Source organism: Trichechus manatus, unplaced genomic scaffold (genome assembly GCF_000243295.1).
Source record: "Trichechus manatus latirostris isolate Lorelei unplaced genomic scaffold, TriManLat1.0 scaffold00024, whole genome shotgun sequence".
Lineage (NCBI taxonomy): Eukaryota > Metazoa > Chordata > Mammalia > Sirenia > Trichechidae > Trichechus > Trichechus manatus.
The window spans coordinates 8285145-8300703 of NW_004443960.1; the positions used below are offsets into that span (position 1 = coordinate 8285145).

General features: G+C 48.5%; 1 protein-coding gene across 1 annotated transcript in view; it reads left to right on the forward strand.

Annotated features, from left to right (window-relative positions):
* Nucleotides 1-15559, forward strand: part of ABAT (4-aminobutyrate aminotransferase) — a 36231-nt gene that overhangs the window by 16834 nt on the left and 3838 nt on the right. The window contains exons 5-12 of the mRNA XM_004373428.1: nucleotides 1257-1306; nucleotides 6258-6338; nucleotides 6988-7080; nucleotides 7651-7713; nucleotides 10134-10197; nucleotides 10697-10845; nucleotides 13428-13565; nucleotides 14399-14566. Of these exons, the coding sequence (XP_004373485.1) occupies nucleotides 1257-1306; nucleotides 6258-6338; nucleotides 6988-7080; nucleotides 7651-7713; nucleotides 10134-10197; nucleotides 10697-10845; nucleotides 13428-13565; nucleotides 14399-14566 (806 nt within the window). The remainder of the gene's footprint in view (nucleotides 1-1256; nucleotides 1307-6257; nucleotides 6339-6987; nucleotides 7081-7650; nucleotides 7714-10133; nucleotides 10198-10696; nucleotides 10846-13427; nucleotides 13566-14398; nucleotides 14567-15559) is intronic.

The following is a 15559-nucleotide window of genomic DNA, read 5'->3' on the forward strand; positions in this document are numbered from 1 at the left end:
GAATTTACTGCATGCCTCGAATATTAAGTGCCTTACACGTTATCCCGTTAAATCCCTATGACGGTCCAATAGCACAGGGTCTTTTAACAGCATCTCCAATTTACCGACGGGGAGCAGGGTTTCAAGAGGTTGCAGGTTTGCCCAGCGTGTACAGAGTCCAAGGCCAAGCAGGATTTGAACCAGCTATTCTCTACCCCCTAAGCGTATTTCCATGACTCCAGTCTCCCAGGCAACCTGCCCTGCCCTGCCCTGCTCTATGGGGGTCCAACAGTGTAGAAAGCCCAGCTGGGGGATTTCTTGATCAGAGGGACCAGTATTGCTTTCTTCTCCCCATCAGAAGCCATAAGACAAGCTGCCTTTGTGGCCGAATGAGATTTCCCTGGAATGGGTTTATCTGCTAAGGCAGAAAAGTCTTAATAAGTATTCAGGCAGCCTGATCAGGAGCCAGAGCTGAAAGACCTTTGGCCAAAACACAGTTGGAAAAACCCACAGAGCACTTTCCAGCCCTGGGCCCAGAATCTCTCATAGCAGGGCGGGGGAAGGATGCCAGTGATCCTCTCCCTCAGTGCACGTTGGTCTCTATGTCAGCTCCCCAAGAAGCCCTGGTGGTGCAGCAGTTAATCACTTGGCTGCTAACCAAAAGGTCAGTGGTTCGAACCCACCCAGCCACTCCTCGGAAGAAAAGACCTGCTGATCTGCTCCTGTAAAGATTACAGCCTTGGAAACCCTGTGGGGCAGTTCTCCGTCATATAGGGTTGGAGTCCACCTGATAGCACCTAACAACAAAAGCATGTTAGCTCCCCAGCCCGTCCTCCCACAGCAGGCAAGGGTGAAGCCATGAGACTTTTCATCTCTTTCACTCTTTTGAGGAGAAAGTCTCCCCTGGGTGATGCTAGGTCTTTAATATGGCCTAAACTTGCCAAGTCCCTCGGTGGTGCAAATGGTTAATGCCTTTAGATGCTAACCAAAAAGTTAGAGGTTCGAGTCTATCTAGAGGTGCCTTGGAAGAAAGTCCTGGCGATCTGCTTCCAAAAAAGCAGCCGTTGAAAATTCTTCGGAGCACAGTTCTACTCTGACATGTATGGGGTCACCATGAATAGGAATCGACTCGAGGGCAGTGGGTTTGTTTAGTTTGGTGTTTGGTGTGTGAAGAGAGTTGCAGGGTTGGGAACGAAGAGGGTGGGCAGGAGACGGGGGAGGAGCCCAGAGGTACCCCAATACAATACTGGTCTCTAATGTACCCTCCTCCTCCCCAGGTTACAGCCACCCTGCTCTCATGAAACTCCTCCAGCAGCCTCAGAATGTGGTAAGTCCCCAGCTTACACAGGTAAAGCCCAACTGTGTGCATGGCGATTCAGAGGACCACTGGGACAGCCTTTGGGAATGGTCTTCCATGCTCTCATTCATTCATTAATATTTATCAAGCACGTAGTACACACCAGCAACAGCCAGTCAAGGCCTTCTCATGCATGGGATCTCTCTGACTTCCTCTTCTGTCTCTGCTTGAAAGGGCTCATGTGGTCACATTAGGCCCATCTGGAAAATCTAGAATAATGTCCTTGTCTTAACTGGTTAGGAACCTTAATCACATCTGCAAAGTCCCTTTTGCCATGTGACATGACATGTTCACAGTCCCAGGGATGGAATGAGGGCTTGCCTACCACACACGGATGTACCGTATTGTACTGTGTAGATCTCTGTGCTTTATGCGTGAAGAGAGTAAGATTTTTTTCCACCCCTGTTGAGAATGCATGAGTTGCGACCAGTACCCAGAATAAGCAACAGATGACCCCTTTCTGGAAGACCCTACCCAGTAACTATTCTCCCAACCAAACCCACTCCCCTAACCTCCAACAGCCCTGTTGAGTTTCTCCTGTTCTTGAATCCCACATCAACGACCTCATCTGTTGTACTCTTTATTATGTATGACTTACTTTACTGACTTACTTACTTCTGTGATTCATCCATAGCTGCAGATCATCTATTCTCATTGCCTTATAGCATTTCATTGTGTGAATATACTGCCATTTATGTATCCATTCTAGTGTTAGAGCATTTGGGTGGCTTCCAGTTTGGGGCTCTTACAAAGAGTGCTGCCAAGAACGTTCGAGTACACGACTTTTGGTTAACACGTTTATGCATTTCTGTTGGGTACAAAACTAGGAGCAGAATTGCTGGTCGTAGTCTGTGCACGTTGGTTGTACCGCTTTCTGCTTCCACTCCCACTAGCAGTGTGTAGGGGTGCTGGTGGCTCCACGTCCTCACCAACACTTGGTATATCATTGGAGAATTTTAATTTTAAGCAGAGTGTGACACATTTGTCCAGACATGACCAGGAGCTTGATTCCAGAAAAGAAATCTAACAAAGGCAAGCGGGGAATTGCCCAATTCTAGTTAGGAATTGACTCCCCAGCCTTAAAACTCTGTTCCCTTTTAACCAACACAGTTGGAAAAAATGAAAACGAGCCTCATTCCCCTTTATAAATGGGTGTGCCCTTCCTGGGAAGAGTTTGGGGACATTTTTTGCCTCTGATGGGTTGTCCAGTTCTCGAGCTGCGGTAAGAGAACACCAGCGTTCTCCTGAAGACGTCTGGCGAGGCCCGCTTGCAGTCAGAGCCATGAGTTTGTTTACATTCAAAGTGCGCTTTGTTTCTAAATGTTGCACGGATCCCAGATGCCTCAGCAGTTGGTGCTGAAAAAATGTGTCAACAAACATTTCATACACATTTGCAGTGTCAACTGCCTCCGGAGGCAAGATCTTCCCAAACAACGCGTGACTTCAATGCCCAGGGATTCTGATTTTGGCGATGGTGGCACCCTGCCCCCACTTGCCCCAGGAAGCTGGGAGCCACACTTCATCCTCCCTGACGCCTGACCTCTCACCTCTCACCTAACCAGGCACCAGCCCTAGCCCAATATCTCCCACTGAGATTTTTCCCAGCAGCCCCTCCATCAATCCTCTGCCCCATTCTCACCTCCTCCAAACCGTGCTGCAAGCTGCCGGCCCTAACAGGGCTGCACCGAGCCCAGAACCCTTCCCCAGCCCCACAGCCTTCAGCACGCATCCCGGATTCCTCCTTTGAATGCAAAGCCCTATGCCATCTGAATCCTGCTGTCTTCTCCAGCCTTATCTCTTGCCATCTGTTCATTCACTGATTACTGAGTGAATACCTGCTATGTGTTGGGCTCCTTCTGCTGGGGTTCGATGGTAAGCAGACGACCAGGCTCCTGGCCTCGTGGCGGTAACGGTCTGTGCCTCCACCTGGCCAGCGTTCTTCTAGGAGTTCCAAGGTGGGGCCGAAGTTGGTCTGCAGAGGACTGGATCTGGAGCTGGGTGAAAAGGAACACAAAGGATGCCTAATGGTGGAGAAATGGCAGCTGACGGCCATAAGCTCAAAGCTCCGTTTTCAGCAGGGGACACCTGGGACATCAGGCTGGGGGTCCGCTGGCTGACTTCCTGGGTCTTCCAAATTCTTGGCAGGAGATTCACTCAGGTGGTGAGGATTGTATTTTTCCTGCCAGGTCATTGAAGTCCCAAGAAGGGACTTATTCACCCTTTGGGACTCCAACCACATCTCCCTGAAACTCCAGCACAGTTACTTTCTGTGGTTGCAAAAAACGCAGCCATGTCCCCTGGCTCTAACATCTGGGTTTTAGTTATAATTTCTTATACCTCTGGAGCCATCTCATTACATTGCCCACAAGCTATACAGTAGTTATGGGGTGCTGCACATGCACAGTGACATTGCAGTGAATGATGAGTGCAGTGTGACATCCCTGACACCTAGGATGGATGCCGCGTTGCAGGCCTGGCCAGGCTAGGCCACGTGCCATCCTGTGCCCTGCAGGCCCTTCCTCCTTCAAGACTCGGCTCCTGCATCCTCTATGTGCTGTTTCATATCCTCACTGGCTCCCTACAAGCACCTGGTGAGGGGTCTCACTTTGCAGATGAGGGCACTGGTGCTCAGAGAGGTTAAGTGACCTCCCCAAGGTCACACAGTCACTTATATCAAAGCCCATCCTCCTCATGCAGCACTTCCACACTGCTGATTAGGATGGCAAGGATTCTAGAAACCTGTCCTCGTTTGACTCTGCTACCCGACGTCCCGGATGGCTTCTGTTCTTAATGCTATGCTTTGTTGAGCATGAGAAGCACCCCACATCATTCCCGGGCCCAGACAGGCAGTGAAGCTGCCAGCCTGCATCCCCCCTCTCTGTGAACCACTTCCCCATGATGGTGGCCATTTGCTTTGACCTTGTTCTCCTGATGCGACTGATTTCTTAGGAGCCCCACTGACAGCTCAGAGCCAGAGAGAAATGCCCCTTCAATGCCCCTACAGGCCAGCTAAGGTCTCTGGGTTGTGCCAAGCAAATGCGTATCCAGCATTAACATTTTCCAAGGGAGACTACCTGGGTGTCTGAGAGAGGTGGGATCTGAAGTCTGCAAACCTTCCTATCTGTGTTACTCGGGGTGAGTTGCTTAACCTCTCTGATCTTCACAGCACTACAGTGAGGAGGGTTAACTTCCCCTCTACCTATCCCAGAGGTCCCTGGGTGGCGAAGACGGTTTGCACTTGGCTACTAACCTAAAGGTTGGTGGTTCGAACTCACCCAGCAGTGCTTCGGAAGAAAGGCCTGGTGACCTGCTTCCATAAAGATTACAGCTAAGAACACCCTGTGGAGCACAGTTCTGCTCTGTAACTCATGATGTTGTCATGAGTCGGAATCAACTTGATGGCAACGGGTTTGGGTTTTGTTTTTGTTTGTTTTCTGTTTTGTTTTACATATTCTAGACCTGCTTGAGTGGTCACAGAGCAAAAAAACAGTGGGGGTATGAAACCGCCACAATTTCTAGAAGCCTGAATCAAGTTCCAAAGAATGAGGTCTGGGGACTCCTGTCCTTTGGGTTTCCTCCTGTGCCGTGATGGCGTGAGTTGGATTATTATGCTGATTACGCCAGAGAGAGAGAGGTGCCCAAGAACCCAGGCTCAGTACAATACCCCACCACCACCACCTTTTCCCTCCAATAAACCCTTTTATTTTAGAATCATTTTAGGTTTACCAAAAAGATAGTTCCCATATACCTTTCACTCAGTTCCCCCTAATATTAACAGCTCACATCACCACAGTACATTTTTCAAAGCTAAGAAATTAACATTGGTACATGACTATTAACAAAACTCCAGACTTTGTTCAGATTTCACCAGTTTTCCACTAATGTCCTTTTTTTTTGTCCTAGGACCCAATCCAGGTGCCAAACTGCATTTAGTGCAATCTCTTTCCATAGCCCAAATCCACTGCCTTGTGACCTCAGCGTTTATCCATTGTCCAGACCTCTCCCAAACTGTTCCCAATCTCTTGGCCGGGGAGCTGGCTGGATCTTGAAGGACTGGCCTTATTCCATTTGTCTTTCTTGCCACGATAAACATTCACATACATATCTTTGTGTAGACATATGCTTTCATTTCTCTTGGGTAAATACCTAGGAATGGAATTGCTGGGGCATAGGGTAAGTGTATATTTACCATTTACCATTATAAATATTGAGCCCTGGTGGTGCAGTGGTTAAGCGTTCGGCTGCTAACCAAAAGTTTGGCGGTTCAAATCCACCAGCCGCTCCTTGGAAACCCTATGGGGCAGTTCTACTCTGTCCTATAGGGTTGCTCTGAGTCAGAATAGACTCAGTGGCAATGGGTTTGGTTTTTTTAATTATTATTATTATAAATATGCTTTTCAAACTGCCAGACTGCTTTCCAAAGTGGCTGCACCATTTTCCATCCCCACCAGCAGTGAATGAGAGTTCCGGTTGCGCTGTATCCTCACCAACACTTATTATTGTTCGTTTTTTGTTTGTATTTTTTAGCCATTCTAATAGTTGTGTTTTTCTTTTCTTTCTTTCTTTTTTTTTTTTTAATCATTGTAGATGACCGAGACGTTGCAGAAAATAGTGCAGAGAGGTCCCATGTACCCTTCACCCAGTTTCCCCCAATGGCAACATCTTTCGTAATTATATAACAATATCACAACAAGGAAATCGGCACTTAGACTTTTTTTTTAAACCCAGAGAAATCCCAGTGCATTGCTCCAAAAGTTCAGGAAAACCTGTCATTCCCAGCACCAGAACAACCCAGGCCTGCAGTGCCATTCAGACCTATTTGAATGCATTGCAGTGACGAGCAGCGTCGGTGGGCAGAGAGCTGGAAGGATTTGGGGGGCTAGGCCCCAGAAGTCACTCTCTGTCTCCTGACTTTTTGCAGAACACATTCGTCAACAGGCCTGCCCTCGGCATCCTGCCTCCAGGGAACTTCGTGGAGAAACTCAGGGAGTCCTTGCTCTCGGTGAGACCCACAGGGACAATCCCGCCACCGGTACAGGCCCACCTCTGCCTGCCAGCCCCGCTGTCTTCCCAGTGGGAAACATGGTTCTGTTCTCTTAGAGGCCGAGGGGGCCAGGGAAGGAGGGAATTGAGATCATAACAATTAAGGGTTTGGTGCTTTTACTGAAATCTTTCTCTTTGTGCTGCTTCTTTCACAAAGAGTATTTTTCATTTTCTTTTTGAAGAAAAGAAGGGATATCTTGTGTGCACGAGAAGGGAACTCAGGGGAAAGTATCTCTCCCTTGCCAGGAGCTCGGTGTGTGTTATGCAATCCTTCCCACTTCTTGGTTTTAGTTATTACAGTGATTAAAGTCATTCAGAGCCTCAGCTTCCCACCTGTAAAACCTGGGTGTCCGAGGGGGCGGCAGTTGTGTCTGCGATGCCCAGGGCCTTCTTTGCCCTCCTTTCTGCTCTGCCCTCCAGCCTCAGGGCCTCCCCAAGCTTGGCTCCTCCACCCCTGGGAGAGTCTGAGTCCCCTTCACAGTCCCATTGCTTCCAGCACGGCCCTCATTCCTTCCCGCCCTCGCCTGCTTCCAGGCCCAGGGGGCTGCCCCTGCAGAGACAGCTCCAGGTAAGGGTCTGAGCTCACAGCTCTGGCTCCCTCCTCCCAGGTGGCTCCCAAAGGGATGTCCCAGATCATCACCATGGCCTGCGGCTCCTGCTCTAATGAAAACGCCTTCAAGACCATCTTCATGTGGTACCGGGTGAGGCTTTGGGGCACGCGTGCGTGCACACACACACACACACACACACACACACACACGAGTTCCTCTAGCCCCCAGCCACGCACACTCACCCCTTGTCCAACTGCTCATCCCGACTGGCCATGGTGTTGGACTTCAGTGACCCTGGTCAAAATCCAAGGAGGCCCACTGCGTGGGTGGCACTTCCCCAAACACCCTAGTGGGGTCTGGTGCAAAGGGTGGGGGCTTTGGCATCAGACCAACCCGATGTAAATACACTGATTCATTTGGCATGGCATACACCATCACAACAGAACTTAGTTGTGGCTAATAGAATGTCAGTGCATCTTATGTATCCGTCTCCTGATTTCACTGCAAACAATTCACCACCCCATGCTTCAGTACATAAGTCTACTGATCCACAGGTATGATGAGCTCTTGAGGTGACAAGCTGACCAAGGCATACATTTCACCTGAATACATTTCAACTCTTGAAAAAGCAGTTCCAGGACTAAATGTCGGTTTACGGAAAGTTGAGGCCCCTTCTCCCCCAGAGCATCTCTGAGATTGTGTTCTGCTCTGTTTTGTCAGAACAAGGAAAGGGGTCACTCGGGGTTCTCCAAAGAGGAGCTGGAGACCTGCATGATCAACCAGGTAAGTGCAGCTGGGCCCTAGCACCCCTGCCACTTGGGGGAGCGACCACAGTGCTCCTCAGGTGACACCTGTGGACTGACCCTGTGCTTCTCAAATACGAGATGTCCCCGACCAAGCACCCCCAGTCCCAGATCCATTCCTTTGGTGGTGAGGCTGAGTGCCATCTTCCTGACCAGCCTTCACCAGTTTCCCAGGACAACTGCCTGGATCTGACAGTTCTAAAGAGGTCATGGAGCCCTGGCGATGCAGTGGTTAAGAGCTCAGCTGCTTACCAAAAGGTCAGCAGTTCGAATCCACCAGCCACTCCTTGGAAACCTCATCGGGCAGTTCTACTCTGTCCTATAGGGTCGCTATGAGTCGGAATCGACTTGACGGCAACAGGTCTTTAAAGAGGTCATGGAGTTCTAGGTGGTGCAAACGGTTAAGTGCCTATCTGCTAACCAAAAGTTGGTGGTTCGAGTCCACTCAGATGCCTCGGAAGAAAGTCCTGGTGATCTCCTTCCAAAAAAACAGCCATTCCACTGTGACACACATGGGGTCACCATGAGTTGTAATCAACTCGACAGCAACTGGTTGGTTAAGGAGGTCATTAACCTAGAAATAATCCAGAATGCTAACATAATTGTATGTCCAAGAGTGTTGATCCCACTGGTTTGTATAGTAACAATGAGAAATGATTGGAGACCACCCATATACCCAGTAACAGGGAAAGATTAATTAAATGTGGGGACCCCATATGCAACCCCAGCAGTTCATGGAGGTGCCCAGGAGGCCACTGTTGGGGAACCGTGAGCGGGAACCACAGGAAAAACCTGGTAAGTGGGATTCTAAGTTCCCCACCCAGCTTCAGGCGGAGCAGCCTGTCCTTCCCCGTTTGATGTTTGGGGTCCCATTAAGGTTTAGACAGAAGTGGCTGCTGCTTAACAAAATCAAAAGCCACTGAGCTTAATTACCTACTACGTATGTCCACAATATCCACAGCAAAAACAGTTACATATGGTTTCTCTTGGCCTGGTGACGTGCGTGCTCTAATTCAGTGAAAGCGCTGCGCTCTCCACCGTGCAAATAAATACCAGAAAAATCCCAAAAGGAAGAGGCTAACGTGGTTACAATGGGTTGCCTCTGGGGGTTGAGATTTAGGACTTTTTTCTTTATGCTTTCTTAATATTTTTTAACGTTTCTTCCTAATCCTGCCTCTTATTCGCAGATGTGTGCATACCTTTCTCCCTATTCACACGTGTTGCTGTCGAGTTGATTCCGACTCATAGCGACCCTATAGGACAGAGTAGAACTGCCCCATAGGGTTTCCAAGGCTGTAATCTTTAGCGCCTGGTGGGTTCAAATCACTGACCTTTCAGTTAGCAGCTGAGCACTTAACCATTGCACCACCAGGGCTCCTTCTATTCATACAACCTATGTACATTTAAGATTTTTCTTTTTCCTTGCCATTTTTTCATAACGGATCGTGTCCTACCTCTTTCTCTAACTTTGCTTTTCTCACTTGATATCCATGAGTATGCTGTTACATCAGCATTTTTAGGGGCGATTCGTCATTTTTAGTGGCTGCATCCAAATGTGTGTAATAATGTGTGTGTATATGTATATTACATTTAGAATCAGGAAGCAAAGTAAAAAAAATGCCAAGAGGGTGTTCTGGAATTTGAGGGAGGAGGTCTTGGAGTTTTTCAACCCCCTCCCCAGAGACTCGGCCCCTGCTTTTGCCTCTGGATTCCCTAGCTGGGGTGGAGCATCAGAAAACAACACCAGCCAACGAGGCAGCTGCAGCATTTGCTTGGGGCTGGGAAGACAATAGGAGTTCCCACATTCCTCCTAAACCCGAAAGGCAGCTGCCATAGGGATAGGGGAATGTGGGATCCTGCCCTCCTCCCACCCACCCCCAATTCCCCAACGGGCCCAGCGGACCTCTTCCAAAGGCCTGGGGCGTTTCCTGTGAGGGGCCCTGCTCAGTCCTGTTTCAGACAGCCTGGGCAATCACCTGAGCACTGAGGAAGGCACAGCCTGGAGAACAGGGGTTGAAAATTCAAAGCTTCCAGAGGCCAGGGAGGTGCCAGCAAGTAGGAAAGCTGGCAGTAAGCCCTGGGGCGTCGAGGAACTTCCAGGTCTTCTGATTGACCTTAACGTTCGTCTGGAATGTTCTGTGGCAGACCTTGGCATTCCTCTGGGTCACCCTGTAGCAGACCTGGGTGTTCCTCTGGAATGTTCTGTGACAGACCTGGGCGTTCCTCTAGAATGCTCTGTGACAGACCTGGGTGTTCCTCTAGAATGTTCTGTGACAGACCTGGGTGTTCCTCTAGAATGTTCTGTGACAGACCTTGGCGTTCCTGCACATTTGCATGGGCAACAATATAGTTCCTGAGTCCTTACATCTGTGACTGATGACTTTTATTTCCTGGTTCTAGGCCCCAGGGTGCCCTGACTACAGCATCCTCTCCTTCATGGGCGCGTTCCACGGGCGGACCTTGGGTAAGGCGGGACCAGCCTGATCCCAGGGTGGCGTTGAAAGTAATGATAACAGCAACAAGAGCTCCCTTTTATCTTGCACTGACTGTTTACACGTCTTCTCTCCGCGATTCCACACAACAACTCTCCGCTGAGTGGGAATTATAATCCCCACTTCGCAGGTGTGGAAACAGAGGCTCAGCAAGGGAGGGAACTTCCCAAGGCCATTCGGTGGCAGAGCCAGGATTGATTTGAACCCTTGTCTCTCTGTCCTCAAAGCCTGTGCTTAATCTGTGATAAATCAGAAAGCAAGCGCGCGCGCTCACACACACACACACACACACACACACACACACACACCCTGAGGGTTCACAGGTTTCACTTCAGCTTCAGGATGTTGTTTTAACACCTGGGCAGGGGTCTGGCGGGCAACAGGCCTCCAGCATTTAAATCCTGTGGCTGAAATGCCCGTCTCACCCCACTCCCCAAGCTGAGCATCTGCTTTTCTGTTTTGTGGACTCAGGTTGCTTGGCGACCACTCACTCCAAAGCGATTCACAAGATTGACATCCCTTCCTTCGACTGGCCCATTGCACCGTTCCCATGGCTGAAATACCCTCTGGAAGACTTTGTGAAAGAGAACCAACAGGAAGAGGCCCGCTGCCTAGAAGAGGTAACACAGGGTCTCCCCAGTCCTCCCCACACCCACACCCCGTCCCATTGACCTCACCACCACACCAAGCCTTACCCCAGGAGAAGAGGAACAGACAGAGTTTATCTGCGGGGTGGTGTCATGCTCCCTAAAGGAAAGTAGGGACACAGAGGCCTCATGTCCAGAATGTCCCCTACTGGGAAATGGTCCTGTAGGGAGACACAATGTTGTTGCCACCCAGCATCCATCACCCTACTTCTGTATCATTTAAGTTTCTTTGGGGGCAAGTTACAAGGACTCCAAAATAAGAGAGTTTATTGAAAGACCATGGGGTAGCAAGTAGAAAAAATAATTCCATAAGATCCCCTAATCCACTGTTTTTCAGTCTTCTCCTGAGTCCTGGGGCTTCTCTGGGTTGGTTTGGGGGCAGCAGTAGGGGCAGGGGAGAGACTGCATTACAAGCAGAACAGCCTCCCTTTAATCCATTCCATGTAAGACACTGGAAGGATTCTGTTGCCGGGAGAAAAAAATGGCTATCACTCTTCAGGTATGGATTTGAGGTGAAATAAGGCTGCTGGTTTGCCTCTTAGGCACGGCATTTGTTCCAGTCAATATTTATTGAGTACCTACTAGGTGTTATATTTAAGCAAGGATCTAGGTGCTGGGTGTTCAGTAGTAAACAAAAGTCTAAGTACAGCATTGTCCAGTAGACATATAATGAGACCCACACATATAATTATAGCCTTTCTAGTAACCACATTTTTTAAAAGTAAAAAGAAATGGGTGAAATTAATTATAATATTTTATGGGACTCAGTCTATCCAAAATACTATTGTTTCAACGTGTAATCAATATTTTAAAATTATTAGTATTTTACCTTCTTTTTTCTCATGTTAATCTTTGAAGCCCTGAGTGTATTCTACACTTTCAGTACATCTCAGTTTGGAACAGCCACCATCCAAGTGCCTAGCAGTCACATGTGGCTCATGGCTGCCATATTGGATAATGCAGGGCAAGGAGGAAAGACAGGAATGGAGCAAACAAACAGGAAAATAGGATGTAATAAAAAATTGCCAACGATGGTCTGAAAGCAAAGAAAGCATCTGAGAGAGTCCTAGGGATGACTGGCAGAGACCCGGCCAAAACCATATGATCCAAACAGAATGTTTTCCCTTAGTTCTGAGTTTTAACTTATGTATAACTATTAAACCATTAAGGAGCCCTTGTGGTGCAATGGTTAAGCACTCAGCTGCTAACTGAAACGTTGGTGGTTTGAACCCGCCCAGCGGCTCCAAGGGAAAAAGACCTGGCAATCTGCTCCTGTAAAGATTACAGCCTAGAAAACCCTACAGGGCAGTTCCACTCTGTCCCACGGGGTCGCTAGGAGTCGGAATGGACTCGACGGCACACGACAACAGCATTAAACCATTAATAAATAAAAGTGTCACAATTTCTAATCTTTATAAGATGACACCCACTAAAGAACAAGAGTTCAAGAAATACCACTTAGGGACAGTCAGGTGTCTTTCTTGCCACCCCACAACTATTAACAGTTAAATTTTTTGAATCAAGTTCAAATGTATTATACATAATTATAAAATACACTCATTTTAAATGTACAGTTCAATAAATTTTGACAAATATATACACATGTATATCCATCACCCCAGTCAATGGTACTTAATCATCCCAGAAAGTTTCCTCGTGCCCCTTTGAAGTCAGTCTGCCCCCTCAACCCCAATCATTTAACCACTATTTGGATTTCTGTCACTCTACAGTTTTGCAACAGTTTTTATTTATTTATTTTTGTAATTTATTTTTTGTTGTTGTTGAGAATATACACACTGGAACATACACCAGTTGGACAGTGTCTACGTGTGCCATTCAGCAACATTGATTACAATCTTCCAGTTGTGCAACCATTCTCACCCTCCTTTTCCAAATGGTTCCTCCCCCATTAACATAACCTCACTGCCCCCTGTGTTTCCTATCTACTCTTGAGTCGCTGTTGTCAATTGGATTCCATACAGATAGTTCTTAGAAGAGCACAATGCCCAGGGCAGACATTGGTTACTAGTTAAGTTAAATTGTTGGTTGGATTTTAAGAAGACTTCAGGGGATACTTTTGGTTTAAGGTTTAAGGAACAGTTTCTGAGTGAAGATCTGGCTCAGATTCTGTACCGAGAGGGCTGTCATATCAGTCGTAATAACAACAGTAATATAACAATAACAGTGAGAATAGTACAGTAGTGATGGTAGTAACAGCAGCAGCCGCCACCACTTGCTGTATGCTGGTCCCTGTGCTATTGCCTTCCATCCCCTCCACACCCCCATTGGGTAGATTCTGTCTGTATCCCCAGATTACAGATCAGGAAAGTCATGCATCGGAAGGTTGAACAACCTGCCCAGAGTTACTAGTTTATATCCCTACGTGTGCTAGCACCAACCCCAGGTAGGACAGGTTCCCATCCACACCTGTGGCTCCTAATGGACACCACACTTCTCATAGAAAATGCACACAGATTTCTGATATAATTTCAGGGGGCCCATGGCCCCCTAGACGTCACCCTGCAAGTGAATGTCGCCTCTCCCTTGGAATCCAGGTGGAGGATCTGATTGTGAAATATCGGAAAAAGAAGAAGACGGTGGCGGGGATCATTGTGGAGCCCATCCAGTCGGAGGGCGGGGACAACCACGCCTCCGATGACTTCTTCTGGAAGCTGAGAGACATCGCCAGGAAAGTCAGTGGACGCTGCTGGGGTTGGGCGAGGCCAGGGGTGTCCCTGGGCAGGTGTCCCAGCATGCAAGGCTAGCACACTTCTGCTTTAGAGTCCTGGTAAACCCCCATCTGTGCAGAGGGCGTCTGTCCATCTCCTGATAGAGAAAGTGGGGGTGGGGGTGAGGGAGTCTCCCTGAATTTTTGTTGTAAATCAGCCTCCAAGCCGCCATCTTAATCTGGAACTTTCCCAATCAAGATATTTCTAGCAGGCCTCAGCTCCCTCCCTTTCCTCCCAGTTCATCTTTTCACCCCCTGTGCTCCATACTCAGTGGGTACAAAGTGAACATGAGGTGAATATCAGGTGTTTATTTTAATGTGTTTTAACTGGCCCATCAAACCTGTCACCGATAAAAGCTCTATGGCACGAGCTGATTTAAGCACCAATACTAAGTTAATAATAGAACTGTGACAGCAGAACTGGAGCCATCGGCTCTGGCCTCACTGTTGGGACGCGTTTTCTTTGCTTGTCAGTTTCCGCGCAAGAGTAAGGCAAGACCCAGGACTGCAGCCAAGCAAATACTGCCTTGCCTTAGCTCAGCAGGATTGGAGGTTCTGGTTCAGTTCCAGTTCAGTTTTAGGGAACATTCAGATAGAGTGCTGGTTGAACTGCCCTGCTTAACTGTTTGGGTTCATTTTGCTTTTATAACCCGGAAAACACGGGGTTGGTTTGCAGTTCGGAAAGCAGTGAATATTTGGCTGGATTCGGGGTTCGGCGGCTTGGTCGATGTGGCAGGTGTGGGCCCCCAGCCTCCGCGGGGTATTTATGTCTCCCTCTTCCCTCTCCTGCCCGCCCAGCACGGCTGTGCCTTCCTGGTGGATGAGGTCCAGACAGGAGGGGGCTGCACCGGCAAGTTCTGGGCCCACGAGCACTGGGGCTTGGATGACCCGGCTGACTTGATGACCTTCAGCAAGAAGATGATGACGGGGGGCTTCTTCCACAAGGAGGAGTTCCGGCCCAATGCTGTGAGTGCAGGCGCCGTCCTTCCCTCCAGAGCAGAGGGAGGTGGAGGCAGGTGGAGGAGCATCCGGTTCCAAACTGTGCCTTTCTGACAAACAAGGAGCTGAGTGGACACCTACCTTGTCACAGAGGTTTCCTAAGGCCCAATCCTTACCAACTAAATCAGCCAGCAGTTGTGGTCACTCCAGCTATCTCTGCAGGTCGGCTTTGTAGGAACCCACTGTCTGTCTTCTGGCATTTCTCTGCACGTACAATAATAATACTGTTAACGGCTGCTACTTCAGTCTAGCGTTTACTCTGTGCCAGGCCCAGTTCTAAGTACTTCTTACGTATATTTAATCTTTACAGCGTTCTTAATAGAGAAGGCCTTATATTTAATCCCCTATTTTACTAACAAAGAACCAAGCACAAAGAGGTTAAGTAAGTTATCCAAAGTCACAAAGCCTGTGAGTGACAACACCAGGATTCAAACCCATAACCCATAGTCTTGACCACTACACTGTACGTGTACATACAGACACTCATACACATACACACAGTCATCAAGGGCCCAGGATCTACCCTTTCACCATTTCTGAATGTAGTTTCCACCCTCAAGGTTGCCTCATGGTCCAATATGGCTACTGGAGCTCCAGCCATCACATCTCAAGTCTAGGCAGTTAGGAAGGAAAAAGGAGGGAAGGACAAAGTGGCTTCCTTCTCGTCTTTAGCAGCCTTCTCAGAAATCCCACATAACACTGCCATTTACACAGCATTGGCTAGAACCTGGTCACATGGCCACCTCTTAACTACAAGGGAGACCAGGAGGTAGGTTATAGCTGGGTACGTTGCCACCCTAAATAATTCATGTTTCTACTATGGAAGGGGCAAGAATGGATACTAGGAGACAAGTACAAGCCTCTGTCCCCCCCACCACACACACACAACCACCACATTAATTGGGGGGGGGGGAGAGGGATCAAGTGGGTGGTCTTTGAGGGTCAGACTGTCAGCAATCC